The 25405-nt window shown below is 45.1% G+C and overlaps 1 protein-coding gene across 2 annotated transcripts in view; it reads right to left on the bottom strand.

The window, feature by feature from the left end:
• The window catches only part of ABHD17B (abhydrolase domain containing 17B), a 57507-nt gene that overhangs the window by 9917 nt on the left and 22185 nt on the right, over nucleotides 1-25405 (bottom strand). For both annotated transcript variants that reach the window (XM_029612462.1, XM_029612471.1), the window contains exon 3: nucleotides 32-211. In XM_029612462.1, the coding sequence (XP_029468322.1) occupies nucleotides 32-211 (180 nt within the window). The remainder of the gene's footprint in view (nucleotides 1-31; nucleotides 212-25405) is intronic.

Below are 25405 nucleotides of genomic sequence, written 5' to 3'. Positions count from 1 at the left end.
TGGTTCTAAAATCAACTGCAACTTAACTCACTTGGGGAATGCATCAAAGCAATAAGTCTTCTTTGTATCAGGGAATGCAACCCGCATCCCAGAGGTCAAAGGAGAATGAAGAACAACAGCAGCACTTTCATATCGAGCAGCAAGATCCACCGATGGAACTGTTCCTATGCTTTGGCCATAAATAATCACATTTTCAGGGCGAATGCCGTACCTTTAAAATTAAAAAAAAAAAAAAGGAATATAATTATAACAGTGTAATTAATAAAAGCACATAATCTTTTGACTAAATTTGCAAACTAGGGGACAAGTCAAAACATTCCCATTTCATCTTTTCTTCATCTTAGAGCAATAGATATTTCAAACTATTAATCAGATATGGGGAGAACATTCTCCATACTTTATTTTTCCATGGAATGGTTAGTCAAAGGACTGGTCAAGAAGAATCACCAACAATGTCAGACTGATATATCAAGAAATCCTTTATTGAATAATGTTATAACACCTTAAACAATACTTCTGAAAGCAATTACCATCAAATTTACTTATACAGATGAACACATAGCCAAATTACTGAGTGAAGAGATTGAAAATGCAGATCCTTGCAGGATACAAACCCTTGTAACTGGTAATCTGGGTAATAATAGCTGCATCTAATGCTATTTGGTAATATTGCTCATGGGTTGAATGTTCTGGCAAAGAATATTGTAAGTGTGATAAAGTGAGCTGCTAAGCAATTATGAAGATATTAAACATTACTATGTTGCTAATCAGATGTTGCAGAAATTATTGAAAAAAGCAATGGAAGTACACTTAAGAGAAACTAGATAAGTGCATAAAGAACTGTTTGCATTGTACTTAAGTAAATGACAATATCCCATATTATTCTCCTGAACATTTGGAAGCAGAATGACAATGATGCATCCAGAGTTTGAGATCAAGGAGCATTCAATTTTCTACTACTGATTTCAAATGCTTCAAGAAATCTGGAGATTCACCAAGTCTTTCAAATATTCTAGAAATATTCAACAGCTGAATGAAAATCTAATTGAACCTTTGCCTTCTTCACCTCTATTTAGTCCTGGGGGAATTCTGCGCTACTGTGGAGTGTAGAATTACCCCCCTCAGGCAGAATTGGGGGGGGGGGGGGAATTTTGCATGCCGCAAAACAAAGCATGCATAGATGAAGGCCCCAGCGTGCCATTCACAGCGAAAATGAAGGCCCCCATGAGCCGAACGGAGTGTGCTCCGCTTGTGGCAAAGATGAAGGTCCCGGTAAGAGTGAATGTGTGTGAGTGAGAAGAAAGGGAGCCTATATGAGGAGATTGTGAAGGAGTGTGTGTGTGTGTGTGAGTGAGAGAGAGAGAGATTGGAAGCGTATGTGGATGAAAAAGGGATCGTGTGTATGTGAGGGTGTTAGCCTGTGTGAAGGGATAGTGTGTGTGTGTGTGTGTGTGTGCGCGAGAGAGAGAGAGATTGGGAGCGCGTGTGTATGTGAGGGTGCTAGCCTGTGTGTGTGTGAGATACAGAGCCTGTGTGAAGGGGTGCATATGAGAGAGAGACATAGATAGCCTCTGTGAGGATGTATCTGTGAGAGAGAAAGGGAGCTCGTGTGGGGGTATATGCAAGAGAGAGGGATCCTGTATGAGGGGACATATGTGTGCGAGAGAATGAGGGAGTCTGTATGGAGGGTGTGTGTATGTGAACTAGAGAGGAAGGGATAGAGGGAGCCTATGTGAGGGGTAGTATTGAGAATGGGGTCAAACTCTGGGACTGGCGATAGAGTGGAAGGATTGAGCCTAGAGGGGAGAGATACTGGCAGGTGGAAGAGTTGGGGCCTGAGAGAGCAAAGTGGCCAGGGGAGTAGAGAGAGCGAGTGGAAGGGACACTTACAGTGAATTTCTAGGGAAATTCTGCATCTCTTAAGTAATAACTTTTCTGTATTAATTGTGTTTTGACCAATATCAAGTTTGAAGAATTTTAAGTTTTTGTGCACAAAATTTTTAATTTTTTTGTGCATAATTCCACCAGGAGTACCTCTATTCAAGAAAACAGCAGCAAAACAGTTCGTCTGGCAGCAAACCTGGATCCTCACCAGAGGACATTAGAAGACTGATTACTGCTATGAATACAAATATTAAAGTTATTAAGACTAGATGGGTCAATTTGGTCTTTATCTGCCATCACCTGCTATGTTATTAGGTAAAAATGTCCCCAACACTGGCAGACATTGCAGAGTATCACACAAAAGAAAAACATTGGAGCAAAGACATCATTTGGCAAGGCAGCAGAGTGTCTCCTCTTACACTGTAAAAAAAACGCTACTCTAATTCCCAATTGTTGTCCAGGATTGTTCTAAGGATCCTAGGCATTCCACTAACTGCAGTTTCTTGTGAATAGAACTGAAAGGTTTTTGGCTTAATAAAGTTAAAAAGAGGATTGCTATTTTAAGAGGATTGCTATTTTAGTTTCTATTTCTCAGAATCTTGCACTTTTGCATAGTTGGTGAAGATGCAGAAAGATAAGCTGCCCTTGATTATATACTCATTGGTAAAGCCACTGTGTAGTGAAAAATGTGGTTCAGATTTGCCTCAATTTGATTCTGAAATGGAATATGTAGTATCAAAGAATCAGCAGATAGTGACAGTGAAAATGGAAGTGCCACAATGATCTCAGAAGAAGTTAAACTTTGTGGAAGTGTATGATCAGACAATTATGGCATATCAACCATGCACTCTTTAGGTGTACTAAAATAAGAATTAGTTTTTAGTGCCTTTGGCTTTTTTACCCTTACATTTAAACAGTGTAAGAGAAGTACATGCTATGTACTCTATTTTTATTGGTATACCAATAAAATATAAATACATCTCTTTCCACATAAAACTGAATTTATTTCAGCATAATATTTAAATCACATTAAATGTCTGATTTCCCCCCCAACCAAATACTTCAGTTCAACTATTTGGCTACTTGAAAAACTGAGGATCAATGTGAGAAATTAATATTTTTAAATTACATATTTAAGTAAAATTACATGCCAAATAAGGTCACAAATCTATTTAGGGCATCATGAAAATTTGCTGAGGACTGACTCAATGGCAGTGTTGGGCACAGACATGCCTTCGATCCCCAAGTTGGGTCTTCTGCTCCCCAGACCAGCTAGGGGTACTGCAAAGGCATCATCTAGCCCCCAGGGTGGGGAGGGAGTTGTGCTCATTGCTTAAGGGCAACACCTAGTAGCCAGATTCAGGGCCTGCCTCAGGTGAGGGTTTCCACGACACTGGCCGAGAGATTTTTGCAACGGCTTCTTCAGTGCATCTCCCGACACTTCGCTGAGGCGTGGATGCACTTTGGCGGGGTGACCTGCCTGTCCCGTTTTTGCACCGAATGGCCAAAGGGAGGAGGTCCTCCTGGCTTTCTCTGGCCGATCTGTGCTGGGACCCGGTGAGAAGTGGGCCGACAGCTGCTCAGACATTGGGGCATAGGACCCCGAGTTCTCCTCTCCGACGGGCAATCTTCTGTACCAGCTAGCGCTGGGCCTGGGGTGACATATGACCACAGTCCGGGCAATAGGACTGGTCATGGTCCATGCCTAGACAAATATAACAGTAATTGTGTCCGTATGTAACGGACATTATCTTGCTGCACTGGGAATATTTAAAGCCAGGCAGCTTCGGAGCCATTGTAGCACTTAAAAGTGCTTTTGTTGAAGGGAAAAAAAACCCAAAACTTGAAATCTTCTGAAGACAGAAGCAAATCTCCATATGCAGCTCGCAGAGCGGAACCCCCCCCCCCCCAAAAAAAAAAACAGACTGAAAGAGGAAGATGGTGCCGCGCGGGTAAGTACATGCAGCTGCACAGAGCCAAAGCTCTGTGATCTTTGTGAAGCTTTGCCCAGGCTGCCCGGAGGGACGTCCCAGACAGCATCGCTAATTCAGCCTGCTTATAGACGGGAAAACACTTACCAAAATTGTCCAATAACCTGGGATCCATGGCTAATTCATTCTGCTATCTATATATAAAACACCCTTTATGGTAAGCAAACTTGCTTTTGCTGTTGATGAGTGTGCCTGAACAGAAAACCAATATGGAGAAGGGCAATTGACCCAGAATCCTTTGCTTTCTTAGCCTGCCTTGGCTGTATGAACTCTAAGCATGACTTGCAAAATTCCCAGGACATCTGGACAGGCAGTCAAAGCTGGCTCCATACTGTGATGCCTAATTATAGGGTCACACACTGCAGAAGCCAACGGAGGGAACTTCAGGCTCTACTATCACAATAGAAGCACTCTCTCTCAGGGGTTTCTATAAACACAACCTCAGATGTGTTAACTGCCCTGACCAGCAAGATTTTAACAGAACAAAGGACTATCTAGAGAGTGATGGTAAATGGGCCCCACCTGGGAGAAGTAATCAGGGCAGTTTAGGGATGATCTTATCATGCTGTTGACATGACAACCAATGTGAATTATTCTCTAGGCCAGACCTGGGCAAGGGGCGGCCCGCGGGCTGAATCCGGCCTGCCTACGGTATGTGACCGGCCCGCCCACTGCTGAGAGCAGACGGGGAATGAGGCACTGCTGCCTTCCCTTGCAGAGGGAAGGCAGCAGTTCATTCTCCGCTCCCCGATTGGCCGGCCAATCGGGGAGCGAGGGAGCGGAGAATGAACTGGTTTTTTTTTTTTTTACAGCGTCCGGTGGGGAGGAGGGAGTGACTCGAGCGAAGGCACGCTGCCCGATTGGCCGGTGCTGGGCAAGGACCGGCCAATCGGACAGCGTGTCTTCGCTCGAGTTTCTTTCCTACATACCCGTATTTTTCGCTCCATAAGACGCACTTTTTTCCCCCCAAAAGTGGGGGGGAAATGTATGTGCGTCTTATGGAGCGAATATTAAAAAAAAAAAAAAAAAAAAAATCTAACAAACCCCCCCACCCTCCTGACTCCCCCAAGACCTGCCAAACGTCCCTGGTGGTCCAGCGGGGGACCAGGAACGATCTCCTGGGTGTGGGCCGTCGGCTGCCAGTAAACAAAATGGCGCCGACGGCCCTTTGCCCTCACTATGTCACTGGGACCGACCGCTGCTATTGGTCGGTCTCAGTGACATAGTGAGGGCAAAGGGCCGTCGGCGCCATTTTGTTTACTGGCAGCCGACGGCTGAAGCCCAGGAGATCGTTCCCGGACCCCCGCTGGACCACCAGGGACGTTTGGCAGGTCTTGGGGGGGTCAGGAGGGTGGGGGGTTGCAGTAAATTAAGTCGGCAGGTCTTGGGGGGGGGTCAGGAGGGTGGGGGTTCCCAGAGAAAGAAAAGTTTTCTGATCTGGGGAGTGGACCGAAATGGCCCTCCCCAGACCCGAAAACAAAATGGGGAGAAAAAAAAAACAAAACTATGCACTCCCCTAATTTGCTCCATAAGACGCCCAGACGCAGAGCCGGTTTAGCACAAATTTTTTTTTTTTTTTTATTTTCCCCCCCTGAATCCTAGGTGCGTCTTATAGTCAGGTGCGTCTTATGGAGCGAAAAATACGGTATGTCACAGTTCCGCCTTTCGTGGTCTTTTTTCAGGGGTCCCCAACCACCAGTCCTCAGACCGGGACCGGGCCGTGGGAGTTTTTTGCCGGTCCGCGGTGCGCGCTCCCGGTCTCTCCCGCTGCCGTTGCCGCTGGGCTGTCAGCACATTCAAGCCCAGTGGTAACGGCAGCGGTTTTAGAAGCTGTGGCACCCGTGGCTGGCCTTTTCTTCTTCCCGCGCCTGCACCCCCCCTCCCGTGACCCGGAACAGGAAGTGATACATGGAGCGGTGCGTGGGAAGGAGAAAGAGCCGTGCCGCGTCGGCTGCAGCGTCTGTCCCCGAGCAATTGAAGCAGCCGGTAATCGAGAAAGGAGTCAGCAGCATGAGCCTCCCGCGGCCGATGGGATTCTTCTTTCTTGGCCTGCGGGGGCTGCTGCAGCTCCCATCTGTGCTCGGGGGGGGGGGGGGGGGAAGAGGAAGTGAGTAAGAGAGAGTGAGAAGCAGCCAGCCAGCCTGTGTGTGATTGACTGGTCAGAGAGCTGATGTGTGTGTGTATGTGAGAGACAATGAAAGTGATTGCTCAGGGAGATGACTGATGTATATGTGAGAGTGTGAGACATTAGTCAGGGAGGTGACTGATGTGTGTGTGTGTAAGAGAGAAAAAGCATGGAAGTGAGAAGTCTGGGTATGTGGGAAAGCATGGGCGTAAGAAGCCTGGTGTTGTGGGGGTAAAAGAAAGCATGGGAGTGAGAAACCTGGGTGAGTGTGCATGCATGAGAGAGACAGACTGCTTGGTAAGGTGACTGTGTGTGTGAGAGAAAAAGACTGGTGTGTGTGAATGTGAGAGAATGTGATTCAGGGAATGAGAAGCCTGTGCATGTGGAGAGTGAGCATGGAAATGAGAGAGACTGGTGTGTGTGTAACAGAGAGAAAGTGATTATGGGAATGAGAAGCCTGTGCATGTGAAGAGAGTGAGCATGAGAGTGAGAAACCTGGGTGTGTGTGAGACACAGCATGGGAGGGAGAAGCCTGTATATCTGAAAGAGAACTTGGGAGTGGGAAGCCTGTGTGTGTGTGTGCATGAGTGAGATCAGGTGACTGGTGTGTGTGTGTGTGAGAGAGAGAGAGAGAAATAAAGTGATTATGGGAATGAGAAGCCTGTGCATGTGAAGAGTGAGCATGGGAGTGAGAAACCTGGGTGTGTGTGAGACACATCATGGGAGGGAGAAGCCTGTATATCTGAAAGAGAACATGGGAGTGAGAGACTGGTGTGTGTGTGTGAGAGAGAGAAAGAAAGTGATTATGGGAATGAGGTGCATGTGGAGAGAACAAGCATGGGAGTGAGAGACTGGTGAGTGAGTGTGTGTGAGAGAGAGAGAGAGAGAGAGAGAGAGAGAGAGAGAGAGAGAGAAAGTGATTATGAGAGTGAGAAGACCATATATGTAAGTAGAACACGGGAGAGGGAAGCCTGTGTGTGTGTGTGTGGCATGAGAGAAACTGTTCAGGAAGGTGACTGGTGTGTGTGTGCCAAAGACTGTTTGGGAGATGATTGGTGTGTGAGAGACAGAAACTGGTCATGGGGGCATGACTGGTATGGTGTGTGTGTGAGAGACATGGGCACTAAGGAAGAGGACCATAAGTATAGAGCTTAGCTTCTACTGCTGCTTCTGGTGTGTGCCACGGCCTGCAGGGAAGGGGAGTAGGAGAGCTGCTGGAGGGGGTAAGTAAAGGTGGCTTTAAGTTTATTTTTCTTGACTGCCATTTTAATTGTGTGATGTCTGCTTTTTTGAAATATTTTATTGGTGTTTGGAGAATGTTTAATAGTTTTTATGAGTTTTTAATTGTTGGATGTTATTCTGTTCATAGCTGTTTTGAAACATTTATTCTGCTTATTAGTATAGTTTTACAATTATTTCTGTGTGGGGATCTATAGTGCTTGCTAGTTCTGTTTTCCTAATAAGAGGTGTATTGGTTTTTAGGACCTGATTTAATATTTGTAGTGTTGCCTTTTCATAGATAGGGTTGCTCCTGTTTGAGTGTATTCCATAATACAGGTGTAACTGTGTGCGGATTAGTTTATGTGCATTACTACAGATCTTGGGAGTATGTTAGGTCGGTTCTGTGTCTGTTACCGAGATGAGATATTTTGCTAGCATGTAAGCGTTTGTATCGGTTTTATTTGTTGTGTTTTCTCAGAGGACATGCATTGGTGGTAAACTGCTGTCTTTTCATAAGTAGGGCTATTGAGAACTGAGTTAATTATATTAGTCCGGCCCTCTAAAACCATCCCAATTTCTCATGCGGCCCCATGGGAAAATTAATTGCCCACCCCTGCTCTAGGCAGTCACGCAACTCTAGAATCTAACCCAGTACAATATTGTATGTTATCTATAAAAGAAGGATCACTTCCTGTATACGATGAGATGCTGGTGGTCTGTTTGTCAGAAGCATGGCATCAGCATCTCCCAAGAATACTTATATTGTTCAATAAAAAATTATGCTTTCTACAAAAACCTAAGAGTTCTTGTACCCCTGGACATAAGCGTAATAAAGAATGGCCTGGCGCTTAACATTGTCAATAAGCAGACTGAATTATCTATTACATGTGGGAGTCCCAAGCTTAGGGTTGCAGTGGAGCAATTACTGAGTAAGTAACCAATATGAGAGTACACTACAGCTAGAAAAGGTTTTGCAAAACTGCTTGTCCAAATTTACTATCAAGTCTTTCAAAGTTGAGATGTAACAGTGTGAACTGATGATTGAGTTGCAGCTTTGCAAATATCCTTGAAGGGCACTTCTTGACTATTAACAGAAGCAGCCATGGCTCTCACTTGATGAGTCTTCACAGAGTGTTACAGTCCTGCTAAGGTGCAGCATTGGTGAATGCATTCAGCCAGCCAATTAGATAAAAGTAAGTTTGGCAACCGCTACATCCAGCCTGATGGGATTGTACAAGATGAACAATTGGGGGGTTTTAGGATGCAGCAGAGTTCATTTCTTGTAATATACTAAAGCCCTTTTGCAGTCCACATTATGAAGGGCTTTTTCACCTTCATGCGCATGGGGCCTTGGAATTAAAATAGGTAGCATGATGGATTGGCTGATATGAAAAGTGGAGACTACTTTGGTCATAAAGTTTGGATGGGTACAGAGAACCATTTTGTTGTGAAAGAATTGCATGTAAGCTTAACAGACAAGAGTTTAGAGTTCACTGACCCTTCTAGTAGAAGTCACTGCAATGAGAAATAGTACCTTCCATGTCAAATACTTTAAGAAAGCAGATGCCATTGGTTCAAAGGAGGGCTTCATTAGTTGGGACAAGATTTTCAGGACCCACGGACAGGTGGTTTTTGTACTGGAGGCTTGATATGCCATAGACAGATTTGTATATTTCGGTTGTAATCTGCATTGATGCTATTGCGAATTGCAGACTTTAAATCTGTGAAATATAGACCTTTTGTTTATTAATAGTTTTATATTCCAACTTTTGGCACTTCAGAACAGACTGCATTCATGTATTGTAGGTATTTCCCTATCCCCAGAGGGATTACAATCTAAGGGCCTTATTTACCAGGCATGTTTCTCAGACACAGAATGGGAGAAAAACCTTAGTAAATCAGGCCCTAAGTTTGTACCTGAGGCAATGGAGAAAATTCTTTTTCACTCAACGCACAATAAAGCTCTGGAATTTGTTGCCAGAGGATGTGGTTAGTGCAGTTAGTGCAGCTGGGTTCAAAAAAGGTTTGGATAAGTTCTTGGAGGAGAAGTCCATTAATGGCTATTAATCAATTTTACTTAGGGAATAGCCACTGCTATTAGTTGCATCAGTAGCATGGGATCTTCTTAGTGTTTGGGTAATTGCCAGGTTCTTGTGGCCTGGTTTGGCCTCTGTTAGAGACAGGATGCTGGGCTTGATGGACCCTTGGTCTGACCCAGCATGGCAATTTCTTATGTTCTTAAAGTGACTTGCTCAAGGTCAGAAGGAGTGGCAGTGGGATTTGAACCCTGGCTTCCTTGCTTTGCAGCTCACTACTCTAATGAGATCAGTGAATGCGCAGAGATCAGTTTGCTATATACTTGAGTATGGTATACTGCTATAGCACTAAGGTGAACTAAATCAAAGATGGAGCAAGTATTTCAGAAGATACTTAGGTCTGCAAAAAAATGTGTGCAATGCATGTTGTTGGTACCATCTTGCATATCTATTCCATTTGAAGGCAAAATTACTTCTAGCTGAAGGTTTTCGAGATAAGACTAGTACAGGGGTGGCCAACTCCAATCCTCAAAAGCCACAAAAAGGCCTGGTTTTCAGGATATCCACAATGAATACACAGATCGCTTCCCTCTGCATTCATAAAGTGAGGATAACGAAAACTAGATTATGGTTGAAGGAAAGGCTTTAGCTTCTGAATGCAGTCATGTATGTACTGCATTATATAGAATTGCTTAATAGTAATGTGAGCAGGAAGCACTGAAGCTAGGAGCCTGTGATCTTTTCCCAGAGTGGAATTGGAATCAGTGTTTTATTTGCTTTCTTCATAGAGAAATCAACCACCTCCTGTTTCTTAGCAATTGGGGAGACTGGATATAGAAGTTTCCTACATCCATATCTGAAGCAAGCTGAGAACACTATGGACTGGAAGGGCCATTGGTTTAGACTGCGTGTTGAAAATCTGAAGAAGCTCAGAATGGGGGTCCATGATCTTTCTTGACATGGACATTCAGAATGAGTCCCATCTTTTCCACAAATTTCAAGAAGAGGATGTTTTTTAGTGGAGAAGTGCGATTGAGTACAATAGGCAGTGGGTCAGAAGGGATCCCTGTAGAGTCTTCTTCTGAAACCAAATGGCATAGACTCACTCACTCAGGACTGAAGAGAGGAAGAAGGTGAACCAGGAGGGTCATCAAGTGGACTGTGAGCTGGACTAGCTTGATTCAGTACTTTTGAATGACCAAACTCTGCTGCAATAGAGTGGGATGATAAAGAACCCCGAATCAAAGGTTCTGATGAAGTGTTGAACAAGGGGCTCCCTTGTCAGGGATGGCTGCAGCAATAGTAGAACAAACAGGTTGGAGAGGTCCTTCTGACCCCTTAAATTAAGGTGGCAAAGAAATCTTATACTATGCTGGTGATCTGATTAAGTGTTGTGTCCTCTGGCCTGGCAGTTGGACATCTTCCTCAGGTACCAGGATAGGCTCTCCTGTGTCTGAAGCTGCAGCCTGCTGGAGATAAGCATGACAGATTTGGTCCGATGTCTCTAGCCGGAAGCCATACAACAGTAGCTTGGGGAGGAAGAGGTCTACTAATTGTAGGGGAAGGGGCAGTCTGATCCCTTTCACTTAAGAAATAGGATGGCTTGTATACAACTAAGTTGGCAGAGCAGCTTGAATATGGGATGCTTTGAAGTGAAATATGGTTGTGAGTACTTCCCTTATTTTTGCTTGAGTCACATTGTGAAGACTGGCTAAATGCGTCAATGCTGCATCAATGAGAGCATCAGCTGCAAAGCTGCAACATGCAAGCTGGATGATATCACCCACCTTATTAGCCTGCTTAGCAACGGAAAAGGAAAATTGGTTCTTACCTAATTTTCGTTCCTGTAATACCACAGATCAGTCTAGACCAGTGGGTTATGCACTCCCACCAGCAGATGGAGTCAGAGAGCAAAGCTTCAAGGCACTGGTATCCCAAGTGTGCCACCTGCAGCTCATCAGTATTTATCGATACCCAAGCAAAGTATAAATTGACAAAAAAACCATCTAATTCCCGAAATAAGGACGAACAGGAAAAAACTTGAAGGTTTTTTGGTTTTTTTTTTAAAACACTAAAACTAACTTCTAGTAACAGAAAAAAATAAAGCCTAACCTAAGAATAATAGAAAAAAATCCCCAAAGGGGCTACTTCCCTTACCACAGACACTGAGGGGGAGCTTTCGGGTCGCTGAGGGAGCCAGTCCCCTGGCTATCAGAGGACCCAGAACCACACGGGCTAGCACTGCCAGGGTTAACCAACCCCCTGTTCGCCTGGCTCTACCTGAGGGATGGCCCAGACACTGAACCTAGCACCGCAGGGAGTAAGAAAAATCTGTCTCACACAGAGCTGCAGGTATACACGACCACCATCTGCTGGAGTCAGAGAAATACTGATGAGCTGCAGGTGGCACACATGGGATACTAGTGCCTCGAAGCTTTGCTCTCTGACTCCATCTGCTGGTGGGAGTGCATAACCCATTAGTCTGGACTCATCTGGGTATGTACAGGATATTGCACTATCAAACCCAGAGAATTTTTGCATACTATATTTGAGGTTAGTTTCCTTGCAACTAGGGCACAGGAAATAAGATTTTCCCACATTCTTTAATGCACTTCTTGTAGTATATTATGAATTAGGATAGCTGCTGGCTCCACAGGTGTGCCCAGAAAGAGGAGACAGATCTTTGCACAGGATGTTTTTTTGTTGTGTACATTAATGCTGAGCGCTTTTCCCAACTTGTCCCGAAACCTGCTGTATGAAAGGTCTTTCAATGGAGACGAGTCTTCAGGAGGTTCTAGGATGGGGTCAGATTGAAATCCCGATCCCTCTTCAGAGACTGGAAATGAGGGAACAATAATCCAGGACCTCAATGTTTAAGACAGATACCAAGAAGGGGTTTTTGGTCGTTTCGGGGGGGTATATCCTGGTGCACATCCTTTGACTGGCTAGAATCCACTGCAAGTGAATGCCATGGGCTAGAACCACTTAGCAGGGGTTCTGATGACATGTATATGGGTGTTGGGAGGCCTGAGAATGCTCCTCATGAAAGTAAGTGTAATACCCTGGAAAGGAGAGGTTGGAAGGTACTCTCCTTATTCTTAGCCAAAGAGAAACAAATCCTTCATCAACTTCACTGTTTGGTCGAGGAGCTAACATACCCTCTTGTCCTGGTATGGGTTGTGGAACATCCTGACACTAAAATGGAAGCCTGCACATCTTTTGGATTTTATAAAATCTGGATTGGAGAGATTAGATGTGAGAGGGTAACGGAGAGCAAATAGGATCTGGGGTCTCTAGATGCAGCCCTTGTTGTTTCATTAATTTTGGTGTAAATGCTGTGATAATTGAAGGGAGCAGAAGTATAACACCTCCTCCTGCTCCTGTTAATATTCTCCATAGGCATGCATGTCACTGTGTAGGACGTTCCGCAGTTAGATGTGTCGATGATGAACAGGTTTAATGAGCAATGGTGTAGAGGCTCAATGTTTTAGAGCCAATGCATTGAGAGTGAAGACTTATGCATCGATGCCGATGCACCTGAGACTTGATGCTTCTTTGGCACTGGCTTCTCCATAGAATGATGCCTCTTACTTTGAGGCATGCTGGTTCTGCTTACTCAATTCCAAAGACTCAGCCTGTTCGGCCAATGGGGAAGATATTTTTTAGAGCTCCTGTTCAACTTTATTCCCAGGGAGGCAGAGGTGGCTGCATCTCAGGAAGAGAACCAACTGTGGCTTCTGAAAGACTTGCTCAGGTCCCTCCATTTTCAAGCCCCTCAATCTTTGTGTATGTAAGGACATCCATCCATAACTTAACAGTTGTCCTGGTTATGGTCTGGTCTCTGTCTTTTGGTGCAATTCAGAATATCGAGGATAGGAGGGCTGAATCTGAAAATATTCTAGAGTACTGTCTGTCCAAATGAGCTACCTCTGGGAGTGAGATGCAAGAAATAAATCAACTACTGGGGGATCTGCTGGGTACTTGTGACCTGGACTGGGCATGGTCAGAAACAGGATGCTGAGCTCGATGGTCTTGGGTCTGACCCTACATGGTTCTTGTGTCCTTATGAGTACCTAAGACAGTGCCCTATGAACTCCTGCTGGTGAGATATGTTAATTGACTTTTTGTAGTTTACAAGGAATCCCAATGAGAGGAAAATCTGAATTACATTACTTCTTGTTAACTAAGCATATCCTTGCAAATTTTTTATGAATGGAAATAGCAAGACATTGTTTTTCCTTAGATAGGCAGCCACTACAGCTAAACATTTTGTGAATACTCTTGGAGTAGCCGAAAGCCCAGAAGGAAGAACCTTGTACTAGAAATGTTCCTCTCTGAGAGCAACTCATATTTCCTGTGATACAGATGGGGATAGGCATCCTTGAAATCCAAATTGGTTAGCCAGTTGTCTAGCTCCAAATAAGGAAGAATGGTAGTTAGGGAATTAATCTTGAATTTATCCCACTTGAGATACAAGTTCAACTTCTCAGCTCTAGGATGGATTAGAGACTGCCTACCTTTTTGGGGGATCAGGATCTATATTGAACAGTACCTTGTTTCTCTCTGCAGTTGAACTAGTTCTTTAGCACATGCTTATAAAAGAGAACTATTTCAGCCTCTTAGATGATATGTTCTTTGGAAACAAAATGTGGAGATTGCTCTAAGGTGGAAGAGTCTTGAAATTAAACTTGTATCCTTTGAAAATGATACTTATGACCCAACTGCATGAAGTGATTAGGGTCTACTGGTTGTGGAAAAACAAACTAACCTACATTCCCCCTACTAGAAAGTAGTCACGTATTAAAAGGATGTTATAGTCAAAAACTAGATGTAAGTTTTTGAATAGCATATTGCATATATTTTGTTTGAGGTCTCTCTCGTATGTGGTCTAGCCTGTAATTGCTGCTGTTCTTGAAGTTGAAAACTCTGGTAATGTCTTTGGAAGGCATAAGGAATATATGAAAAATAAAACTTTCTGTAGAACTGTGAAGGATATTGCCTCAGTGAAGAAATTGTATCTGTGGTAGCAGTAGTTAATACTTGTAACAATGTTAGTGGATAAGGTGGACTGTTTTGTCTCCAGATTGTCATCTGTACAAGTGACATTAGCCAGCTTATTGTAAAACTGTAACCCAGCTCTGAGCCACTCTAACCTCCTTGTTAGTAGGGCCACCTGGACCAAGTATCAAAATTGTGATTAACAGATTTTATAAGATGCTTAGAACATTCTTCTGCATCAATATGCACTTGATATTCTGCTTGATTGTCAGGTGCAAGAAATGTTGCTTCTTTGATCTTTAGCAATAAGTTGTATCAATACTATAAATTTACATCTGGTGTACTAACACTGCTCTGTAACAGTGTAGGTAAAAAGATTTACCAATCTAGAAGCTTGTAGTCCTTACCTAGAGAATTATCATCATATTTTTTACATTACATAGTGCTGACTTTACTATGATGGAATCATGAAGGACATTGCATCTTCTCATGGCCATGGCAATCCCTAACATTGAACTTGAAATGTTAGAGACTGCCATGCTACTGGTAATATGGAAAGCATATCTGAGAGCTTTGTGAACTGAACTATGAGATTGCTTTCACACTCATGAAATTCAGAATGCCTAGAAATTCTTCTGAGGCTTCAGATTTCTCTTGGAGTTGAAAAGGTACAAATGCTGCCTTTTTTTAGACAGTGTTCCAAGGAGTTTTTGGATATGGGTCTGGAGGAAGAGTATCTGGCAATGAAAGATTCTTGCTGTTAGTCAATCCATAATATTTTAACATTTAAAAATTGCTTTCCAGATCAATTTTCCAAAGTGACTTACAAATTAATATCTACCAGAGATGCCTGCCTTAAGAGACTAATGATGGTTTCTGCAACTTTCTTGGAGGAGTCCAATATGGGTGAATTTGCAATCGATCTGGCTTGATATTTTCTCTAATAGAGATGGTCTCCTGAGAAGGCAACTTCTTTATATATTTGTGTACAAAATGATGCTTTTTTTTTTTTATATAAAAAGAGTGACTGGATAAATGTGAAAATACAATGGAGGAAGTGTCAGATAGTAGAACACACACACAGGACTAAAGCAAGTTTGCTTACCATAAAAGCAAGGTTCACTGTAGACAGAAGGATGAATTAGCCATGGCACATGCGAGATATAGAATTGACCTCTCTAACTCAGTAAAGTTTTACTACTGAACATACGCGGGAGTTCTTGTGCGCTGCCTTGTGAACCCCTGGATCCTCTGTGGAGTGTGGACTACTGCGTGAACAGGCTGTGTAAAACTGCTTCCCCAAAGTTACTGTTGCTTCTTGAGTCTGTCCAATCAGTTATGGGACATGAAGGTACTGACGTCTAAGTTGCAGCTTTGCAAATGTCTTCACTGGATATGGTTCTTATGTGAGCTACTGAGTTAGCCATAGCTCTTACTTGATGAGCCTTGACAGTCTGGGATCTGGAGGCCAGGCAGAGCATAGTGATGTGCGATACAGACTGCTAGCGAGTTCAACAATGTGCATTTGGCAACAACTACACCCACTTTGTTAGGATGGCAGGAAATGAAAAGTTGAGAAACATGCGATATGGTTGAGTTCTCAAGGCCATTTTACAGTCTACTGAAAGGAGGGCTCTCTCGCCTTTGTGCACATGAGGTCTTGGAAAGAACGCTGGAAGAACAATGGCTTTATTCAAATGGAATGCAGAAACCACTTGTGAAGGTGAGTGCTGTGGGAAAAAAAACTTTAACTAAGGAGAATAATGAAGCAATGCTTGAAGCTCTCAGACTTCAAGCCAAAGTGATGTGACTAGGAATATTGCTTTCCAGGTAAGAAACTTTGAGGAAGCAGACTCCAACAGCTCATAGGGGGGTTTCATCATCTGTACCAAGACAACACAGATTCCATGGAACTGATGGCTTCACAACAGGTAGTTATTGTATACCACAAATCCTTAAGAACATAAGAACTTGCCATGCTGGGTCAGACCAAAGGTCCATCAAGCCCAGCATCCTGTTTGCAACAGAAGCCAAACCAGGCCACAAGAACCTAGCAAGTACCCAAACACTAAGATCATCCCATGCCACTGATGCCAGTAATAGAAAGGCCATTCCCTGAGTCAACTGGATTTATAGCAGTTAATGGACTTCTCCTCCAAGAACTTCTCCAAACCTTTTTTTTAAACCCAGCTACACTAAACTGCACTAGCCACATCCTCTGGCAACAAATTCCAGAGCTTAATTGTGCGTTGAGTGAAAACTTTCTCTGATTAGACTTAAATGTGCTACTTGCTAACTTCATGGAGTGCCCCCTAGTCCTATTATCCGAAAGTGAAAATAACCGATACACATCTACTCGTTCAAGACCTCTATTATATCCCACCTCAGCTGTCTCTTCTCCAAGCTGAACAGCCCTAACCTCTTCAGCCTTTCCTCGTAGGGGAGTTGTTCCATCCCCTTTATCATTTTGGTCACCCTTCTCTGTACCTTCTCCATCACAACTATATCTTTTTGAGATGCAGCAACCAGAATTGTACACAGTATTCAAGGTGCAGTCTCACCATGGAGAGATACAGAGGCATAACAACATTGTTTTGTTAACCATTCCCTTCTTAATTCCTAACATTGTTTGCTTTTTTGACTGCTGCAGCACACTGAACAGACAATTTCAAAGTATTATCCACTAGGATGCGTAGATCTTTTTCCTGAGTGGTAGCTCCTAATATGGAACCTAACATCGTGCAACTACAGCAAGGGTTATTTTTCCCTATATGCAACACCTTGCACTTGTCCACATTAAATTTCATCTGCCATTGGGATGCCCAATCTTCCAGTCTCGCAAGGTCATCCTGCAATGAACAATCCGCTTGTGATTTAACTACTCTGAATAATTTTGTATTATCTGCAAATTTGATAACCTCACTCATCGTATTCCTATCCAGATCATTTACAAATATATTGTAAAGCATCGGTCCAAGTACAGATCCCTGAGGTACTCCACTATTTACCCTTTTCCACAGAGAAAACTGACCATTTAATCCTTCACCGTTTCTTGTCTTTTAACCAGTTTGTAATTCACGAAAGGACATTGCCTCCTATCCCATGACTTTTTAGTTTCCTTAGAAGCCTCTCATGAAGGACTTTGTCAAACGCCTTCTGAAAATCCAAATACACTATATCTACCAGTTCACCTTTATCCACATGTTTAACCCCTTCAAAAAAATGAAGATTTGTGAGGCAAGACTTCCCTTGGGTAAATTCATGATGACTGTGTTCCATTAAATCATGTCTTTCTACCTGGCTGTGATTCTGATCTTTAGACTAGTTTCCACTATTTTTCCCAGCACTGAAGTCAGGCTCACTGGTCTATAGTTTCCCAGATCACCCCTGGAATCCATTTTAAATATTGATGTTACACTGGCCATCCTCCAGTCTTCAGGTACAATGGATGATTTTAATGATAGGTTACAAATTTTAACTAATAGATCTGAAATTTCATGTTTGAGTTGCTTCCATCTTTCAGATTCACAGTGATTTGGTTCAATTCATCTGATGCATCACCCTTGAAAACCATCTCCAGAACTGGTATCTCCCCCAACATTCTCATCAAGCTTTCAACATCCAGGCTGTGAGGGACAGGGTCTGAAGGTTCAGATGGCGTAACATGCCTTGGTTCTGAGTTATGAGAGTGGGAGCTGTGCCCAGGCAAATAGGTTCTCTGATCGAGAAGTCGCAAAGCATGGGAAACCATACTTGTCGAGGTCAATTTGAAGCTATGAGTATTATTGACCCTTTGTCCTGTTGTAGCTTCACGAGGGTTTTGGCTTATCAGCGGTATCGGGGGATACGCGTATAGGAGGCCTGTGTTCCAGGGGCGAGGGAAGGCATCCATAGCTAACTTGTTTTATTGTCAGTGCAGGGAGCAGAATCTGTCCACTTTGTGATTCAGTTCGGATTCAAAGAGATCTGTTGGTTGACCCAGCGTTGGAAAATTCTGGTCATTACCACAGGATCCAGAACACTCGTGGGGATGGAACTGTCAGGATCTGCTACCACGTTCTGCATGCCCACCAGGTAAGTGGCCCGTAGATACATGGAGTGTGCAAGGGCCCAGGCCCAGATTTGTGCAACTTCTTGGCAGAGGAGATAAGAGCCTGTGCCGCCCTGCTTATTCAAGTACCACATTGCAACTCTGATGTCTGTTTAACAGTCTTGTATGAAAGGCAGTCCTTGAACACATATAGAGCATAACGTAAAGCTTGAAGCTCTAGGAAGTTGATCTGAAACGTTGCTTCGAGCTGTGTCCAAGTACCTTGAGTTTGAAGATTGTTCACATGAGCACCCCAACCCAAGGTGGAACTGGTTGCTGAAAGGGTAGACCTGTTAGCAATTTGATTTTGTTTGTCCACCAGAGAAGCAATAAACGTAACTGGTGGGTTACTTGAATCTGGGATGAAAGTGGTTGAATGGCTTGGAGCCATTTAGTTATTCTCATGGCCAGTCTGGTCATAAGAGTGACGTAGACCATGGAAGCCATGTGCCCCAGCAGCTTTAAGAATTGATGGGTTTAGGCTGCTTTCCTTTGTGCACAGAGATAGCGCTAGTCTGGAGAGTGTGTCTGCACGGTCGTTGAGCAGGAAGGCCTTTGCCACTGTGGTGTCCAAATCTGCTCAGATGAAAAAGTCAGGAGGTGAGATGGAGTCAGGTGGGATTTTTGGTAGTTGATGAGAAACCCCGGAGAATGTAGCAGATTGATAGTGAGCTTGAGAGCGTCGAGAGCTCCTTGCTTGGATTGGCTCTTGATGAGCCAGGCGTCCAGGTAAGAAAAGACATGTATGCTTTTCTTGCGTAGATGGGCTGCAGCCACTGCTAGGCACTTTGTAAATAGACGGTGTGCCGAGGCAAGTCCGAAAGGCAGGACCCGGTACTGAAAGTGTTGATGTCCCACTAGAAAACGCAGGTACTTGCGGTGATGTGGGGATATTGGAATGTGAGCGTTAAGCGTCTTGAAGATCCAGAGAACAGAGTCAATCTCCTTTTTGCAGAAGGGGAAGGCATGGTGCCCAAGGACAGCATCCTGAATGTTGCTTTTCTTAGAAATTTGTTGAGATTGTGGAGGCTGCCTGATTTCTTTGGAATGAGAAAATAGCGGGAGTAGAACTCTCAGCCCTGCTGTACTCGGGGAACAAGTTCCACGGCCCTGGCACCCAGAAGGGTGGACAGATCTGACCCTAGAAGACCTGTGTGATCTTCTTGCATCCACAGAGGATTGGGAGTAAGTCCAAGGGTACCATGAGAAAGTTTAGATGGTATCCCTGGGTTATGATGGATATAACCCATTGGTCTGTGGTTATGTTGAGCCAGTTTGTTATGAAGTGGCAAATTCAACCTCCTACTGGCAAATCTGAATTTGGATTTGTGGAGAGACTGCAGTTCTCTGGATATGCCTCAAAATCCAGAAGCCTGGCCTGTTTGCGGTGGTGGCTGAGGCCTGGATGTCTTGGGCTGTCGAGGATGTGTTCTCCGAGATGGTCTAGATGGCCTCACGCGAGATGCAGGTGGGTAGTATCTGCGTGGGCAATAAAATTGTTTTCTAGGGTCCATTCTAGTGGATCTTCTTGCAGAAGGGGCCTCGGTAGTTACTGAGGATAACTGCCACAGGGACTCATTATGGTCTTTTAATTGAGCCACTGCATCTTGTCGCCGAATAGGTTTTCACCGGTACATGGCAAATCAGCAAGTTTGTCTTGGACTTCAGATCTTAAGTCAGAGGCTTTTAGTCAGGCCCACCTCCTGGCGCTGACACATGAGAAGCTGTACGCAGCACGAACCTCATGTTTTCCAGCCTCAAGGCCTTTATGTAGTTTCATCGCCATACTATCTTGTTGCTGTTGGGGAAGAAAGTTGGCTATTCCCTGAACCTGCTTGCAGAGATTTGATACTGTGTCATGTAACATTTGTAGGCAGCTATGTGTGACACTAGCATAGAACATTGAAACATCTTGCGATCTAAGATATCAAGGAATTTTTGGTCCTTGCCAGGTGTAGAGTGTGGTCGCAGTCTTCTGGCCTTCTTTTGTGCATAAGAACATAAGAAATTGCCATGCTGGGTCAGACCAAGGGTCCAACAATCCCTGCATCCCATTTCCAACAGAGGTCAAACCAGGCCACAAGAACCTGGCAATTACCCAAACACTAAGAAGATCCCATGCTACTGATGCAATTAATAGCAGTGGCTATTCCCCAAGTAAACTTGATTAATAGCAGTTAATGGACTTCTCCTCCAAGAACTTATCCAAACCTTTTTTGAACCCAGCTACACTAACCTCATCCTCTGGCAACAAATTCCAGAGCTTTATTGTGCGTTGAGTGAAAAAGAATTTTCTCCGATTAGTCTTAAATGTGCTACTTGCTAACTTCATAGAGTACCCCCTAGTCCTTCTATTATTCGAAAGTATAGACAACTACCACAGACTGATGGGGCAGTTGTGGTTTTTGGAAACCAGGAATATGTTGGACAGGATAAGTTGCATCTGTCCTCTTATTCACAGGCTGAACAGCACTAGGATGCTCCCAGAGACTATGTTGCAGATCTACTAGCACTCTGTGTACTGGTATAGCCATCACTTCTTTTGGTGCATCCACAAATTGGAGAACCTCTAATGTTTTGTGGTGTGCATCCTCCTTTGTGATAATTTCAAAGGGAACTGTCTCTGAAATCTCACTAATAAAATTGGCAAAGGAGAGATCCTCTGGGGGAGATTTTCTCCTTTCTTCTGGAGGAGATGGTTTAAGATATCCTCCGTGCATATATCGGTGTCAACATCTTCCCATGTGTCAGAAAAGATCTCTTATCGAGATCTTGAAGAAGGGAAGGAGATTGGTACGGTAGGACGGGTTGGCACCGATGGATCCTTCGATGGCCTCAATGGAAAACAAAGGCCTCTCAGTCCCGAGAGCCCTTACGGACCAGGCATCGGTTCAGGTATCAGTGACAGAGGACTGAATCCGTGCAGTCGTTGTTTGAGGACCCCGGAATGGGAATCTGGGATTTCAGAGGCTTTGCAGGTTTGCTTTGGCATCGGTGGCCCGGGTTGTGTTGGAAGGGCACCGATGAGTGTATCCAGCCTGGTTAGCAACGGTGCAAATATCGATGGCTCCGATGTCGGTATGGGGGCCGGCATTGATGGCAGTAGGTCTCGTTGAGCATCGAGCACTGCCTGGCGGATGAAACAGTCCAGTTCCTCCATGAAAGCTGGTGTAGATAGATATCGCAGCTACAGGGGGTGGCAGGCTAGGCGCTACTGGCACCTCCACAGGGACTTGTGGGGGCTCAGTACTCAGCACAGATATCTGTGGGGATCGCCTTGGTTTTTCGGGTGGAGAGGGTGTTAAGAGGCTCCTCTATCAGTGTCTTTTTCGCAAGTGGCTTGATAGCTTCCAGATATCGAGCCGCATGCATGATAGGGAGGAGATTGTAGAATGGAGTCTTGTCTTCTGGGGTTATCATGGCAGATGGGACAAATAGACCCAGCTACCATTTGAATCCTCTTAGACCCACAGCCCGGGTGCCTTGTGCCTTTTAGCATAATGTTAATGGGAAACAAACACAAATGCAGGGAAAAATGGCACTTTTACTTTTTATAACCTGTGTGGTAGAGTGCAATCCTGCATACCGCTTTCCTCAATGTTGCTGCCTCAAACGCTTCCCTCCACTCAATAGGGCACATACTGTCCTCACACTGCTCAGGAACTTCCCTACCTCACTCTATATTCCCCAGAGGAAGAGTAGGGCCGCTCCTGGTCTCGCTTTGGGGAGAGGGGAACGCCCTACTAGGGCCGCCACGGCAGTGGGAGCAAGGGACTCAGCAAGGAGGACCCCAGGTTTTGTTTTGTTTTTAAGCAGGCCTGCAATTTCAAGCACTGGGCAGAAAAATAAGTAGGGGGAAATGTTCCGTCGATCCACCTGTGAGACAATTACTGGAGACCGCTTGCAGCCACACCTCTTATGGTAGACCAGTTGTCACATGCAAATCTTAGGAGGCGTAGTCTGTCTCCACCGGAAGGGGAATATACCTAACAGTCACTGGTCTAGTAGTAGGATAAAGAAAAAGGCATTATGATATTTAGTTTTGCTCTCCATTCCTTTCCAAATTCCACCTAATATTCTATTGCCACACACAAGGATAAAGACAGATATTACCCCCCAAGGACTCAGAGAGCAGAGTTGTTTACCTGTAACAGGTGTTCTCCTAGGACAGCAGGATGTTAGTCCTCACACATGGGTGATATCAAATGGAGCCCGGCACAGAAACTTGCCAAAGTTTCTAGAATTTTGACTGGCACACCGAGCAAGCTCAGCATGCCCTAATCTACGTGGGGGTCCCTCTCCAGTCTAGTAACATAGAATTACGAAAAAATAAAACAGACTAAACCCAGCTCCACAAAGTGGTGGGCAGGTTTCGTGTGGACTAACATCCTGCTATCCTAGGAGAACACCTGTTTCAGGTAAGCAATTTTTTTTTTCTCCTAGGATAAGCAGGATGGTAGTCCTCACATGGGTGAATCCCTAGCTACAGACCGTCTCCAAAGGCAAATGACCAAAACACTTAACTACGTGCCAATGGGCACATCAGTGGTGCTGAGGGAGACAGCCTGAACCAGAAAAAAGGCTCTAGGCAGGAAGAGTTGGGTTTAGAGTTGAAAGACTTCCAAGGACGGACTGGCCAAAACTGTCGTGTTGGCCATCCCTATCCAGACAATAGTGAGAGGCGAACGTGTGGAGGGAACTCCACACTGCAGCCTTGCAGATCTTCTCCATAGATATAGACCTTAAGTGTGCCAAAGTCACCATGGCTCTGACGGAATGAAGCGACATGACTGCCAAGCTGCAGCCCTGCCTGTGCATAGCAGAACGAGATGCAGTCCACTAGCCAGCTGGACAGTGTCTGCTTTCCAGCAGCAACTCCCAATCTATTTTTGTCAAAAGGAGACAGAGTTGTGTGGATTGCCTAGGTCCTTCTGTCTGCTGCAGATAGAAGGCTAAAGCCCTTTTGCAATCCAGACTATGACTTGGATTGGCCACTGTTGCAAACAGGATACTAGGCTTGATGGACCCTTGGTCTGACCCAGTATGGCATTTATGTTCTTATGTTGGTACACCCCATCCGCCTTCCTATTCACAGGCGGAACCATGAGGGGGTGGCTCCCACACCCTGAGCAGCAGTTCCTTGAAGATGTCATGAATTGGAACCACCACATCCTCCCTTTGGGGAATCCACAAACTGGACTACCTCCAGCATCTGTGTCTAGTGTCCTCCTCTGTCATCAGTTGGAACAGAATGGCTTTGGCCCACATAAACCCTGCAAAGGTTAAGTCCTCGGGCGGGGACTTCTGCCGTTCCTCCGGGGGAGACTGGGTCAAGGGAAGGCCCTCTGAATCCTAAGAGGAAGAATTGGGACGATGCCCCAGGGGTTATAAGGGGCATCCGTCCTCACTAAACTGAACAGGCAGGGCCCGAGGACTAGGCATCACGGGCACTGCCAGCTTCGCATGCAAACCTGGTAGGGCCAGCCAGGGAGCAGGAAGGCGTGGTGGTGCCGGCCTTGAAGGGCCTTCCTCATCTGAGGTGCCATGGATGAGAACGGCATCAGGCTGAGGTAGCGACAGTGCTCCATGGGGGATCGAAGGCTCCCATGGCACCGGAGCAAGCTGAGTAGGGAGGACGCCTAGAAGAAGAACAGAGGTGCTCCACAGTGGCTCCAGTAAGGAGGCTGTGGCCACCACCAGCACAGGCTCAATGCCCTGCAGGGCTTAGTCCACTGCCAACTGTACCTTATGCTCCAGCTCCTCCTCGAATTTCACAGATGTTAGACCCAGCTGTGCTGGAGGATGGGTGCCATGATCCTCCTCAGAGCCTCAAGGGAGGTAGTTACCTGGCACTGGAATTGGTGGGGACCTTCCCGTAGCCCCAGCATTGATTGAGAGTGTAACCTACTTGCCTTGGGGACACTTTGGGTGCATCACGGCAAGAGCAAGTGCCATCCTGAGCCCTGCAATGTGCGCCGACAGATGTCAATACTTTGAGTTCCTATAGTGCTCAGCCCAGTCTTTCCCCAGCGCAGAGGTGGAAGCTGAAGATTCCAACATCCTTGATCTAGAAGAGACAGATGAGACTCCATCTCTAGCCCCCTGCTCCTCCAGGGTCACCGGGAGAGGATCAGCACCCATCAGTTCCCCTGATCCTTCAGTGTCAAGGACACTGATGCCAATGTCGAAGGTTCAGACCTCTTAGGGCCGAACAGCTTCTCCATCTTGTCGAGATGGGCTGCCAGTCTTTGGGGTTCATCTGGTCACAGAAGAGGCACCCCCGAATGTCGTGGATTGCCCCCAGGCAGAGGATGCACATATGTGGATCCATAATCCAGACGCACGGATCATGACCTGTGTGCCCCGGACACTGCTACAGGGAACAGACCGTGAATCAGACTTACCATGCCGCGAGACTAAGGCCAGGGGACCCGAGAGGGACCCAGTGTAGGAACAAAGCAAAACGTAGCCCAAAATTGGATTAGTTTTCCAGAAAAAGAACACAAGCTTCAAGACACGAGACAACAACTCCACAGGGAAAAAAAAAAAGGACTGAAGTGGGACCCTGCATGGACTAGGCAATGCTGGAGCATGCTCAGTGTGCCTAAGTTTTAGAAACCTTGACAGAAGTTTTACGTGCCAGACTCCATCTGATGTCACCCATATGTGAGGACTACCATCCTACTTGTCCTAGAAATCATTTTCCTTGATTGTGACAACACAGAACCCCTTCCAAAATAGGGTCTCTCAGTGGGTTCCTCAGCCTTGGAGTCCACAAACATGAGGGAGATAACCAACTAAGTAACAAGTGTAAACTTCCTTCTTATGAAAAAGCCCGACTGAAGAACCCTCATCCTCAGACGAGTAAGCCCCTTCATCTAGCAAATCTGATGATCAGAATCATTATCGGACACTGCTCCCAAAAGGGACTCCCGAGAAGCAAAAATGGCCAGAATATCCGAATCCCCTCTGGTAGCTTCTGGTTGCTTTGGGGCTCATACTGACACCCAGCAGAATCACCAGGCCCAGGGGCAGGGTCAAGCCATGCTCCCACCAGGCT

Source organism: Rhinatrema bivittatum, chromosome 1 (genome assembly GCF_901001135.1).
Source record: "Rhinatrema bivittatum chromosome 1, aRhiBiv1.1, whole genome shotgun sequence".
Lineage (NCBI taxonomy): Eukaryota > Metazoa > Chordata > Amphibia > Gymnophiona > Rhinatrematidae > Rhinatrema > Rhinatrema bivittatum.
This window is presented reverse-complemented; position numbering and strand designations above follow the sequence as displayed.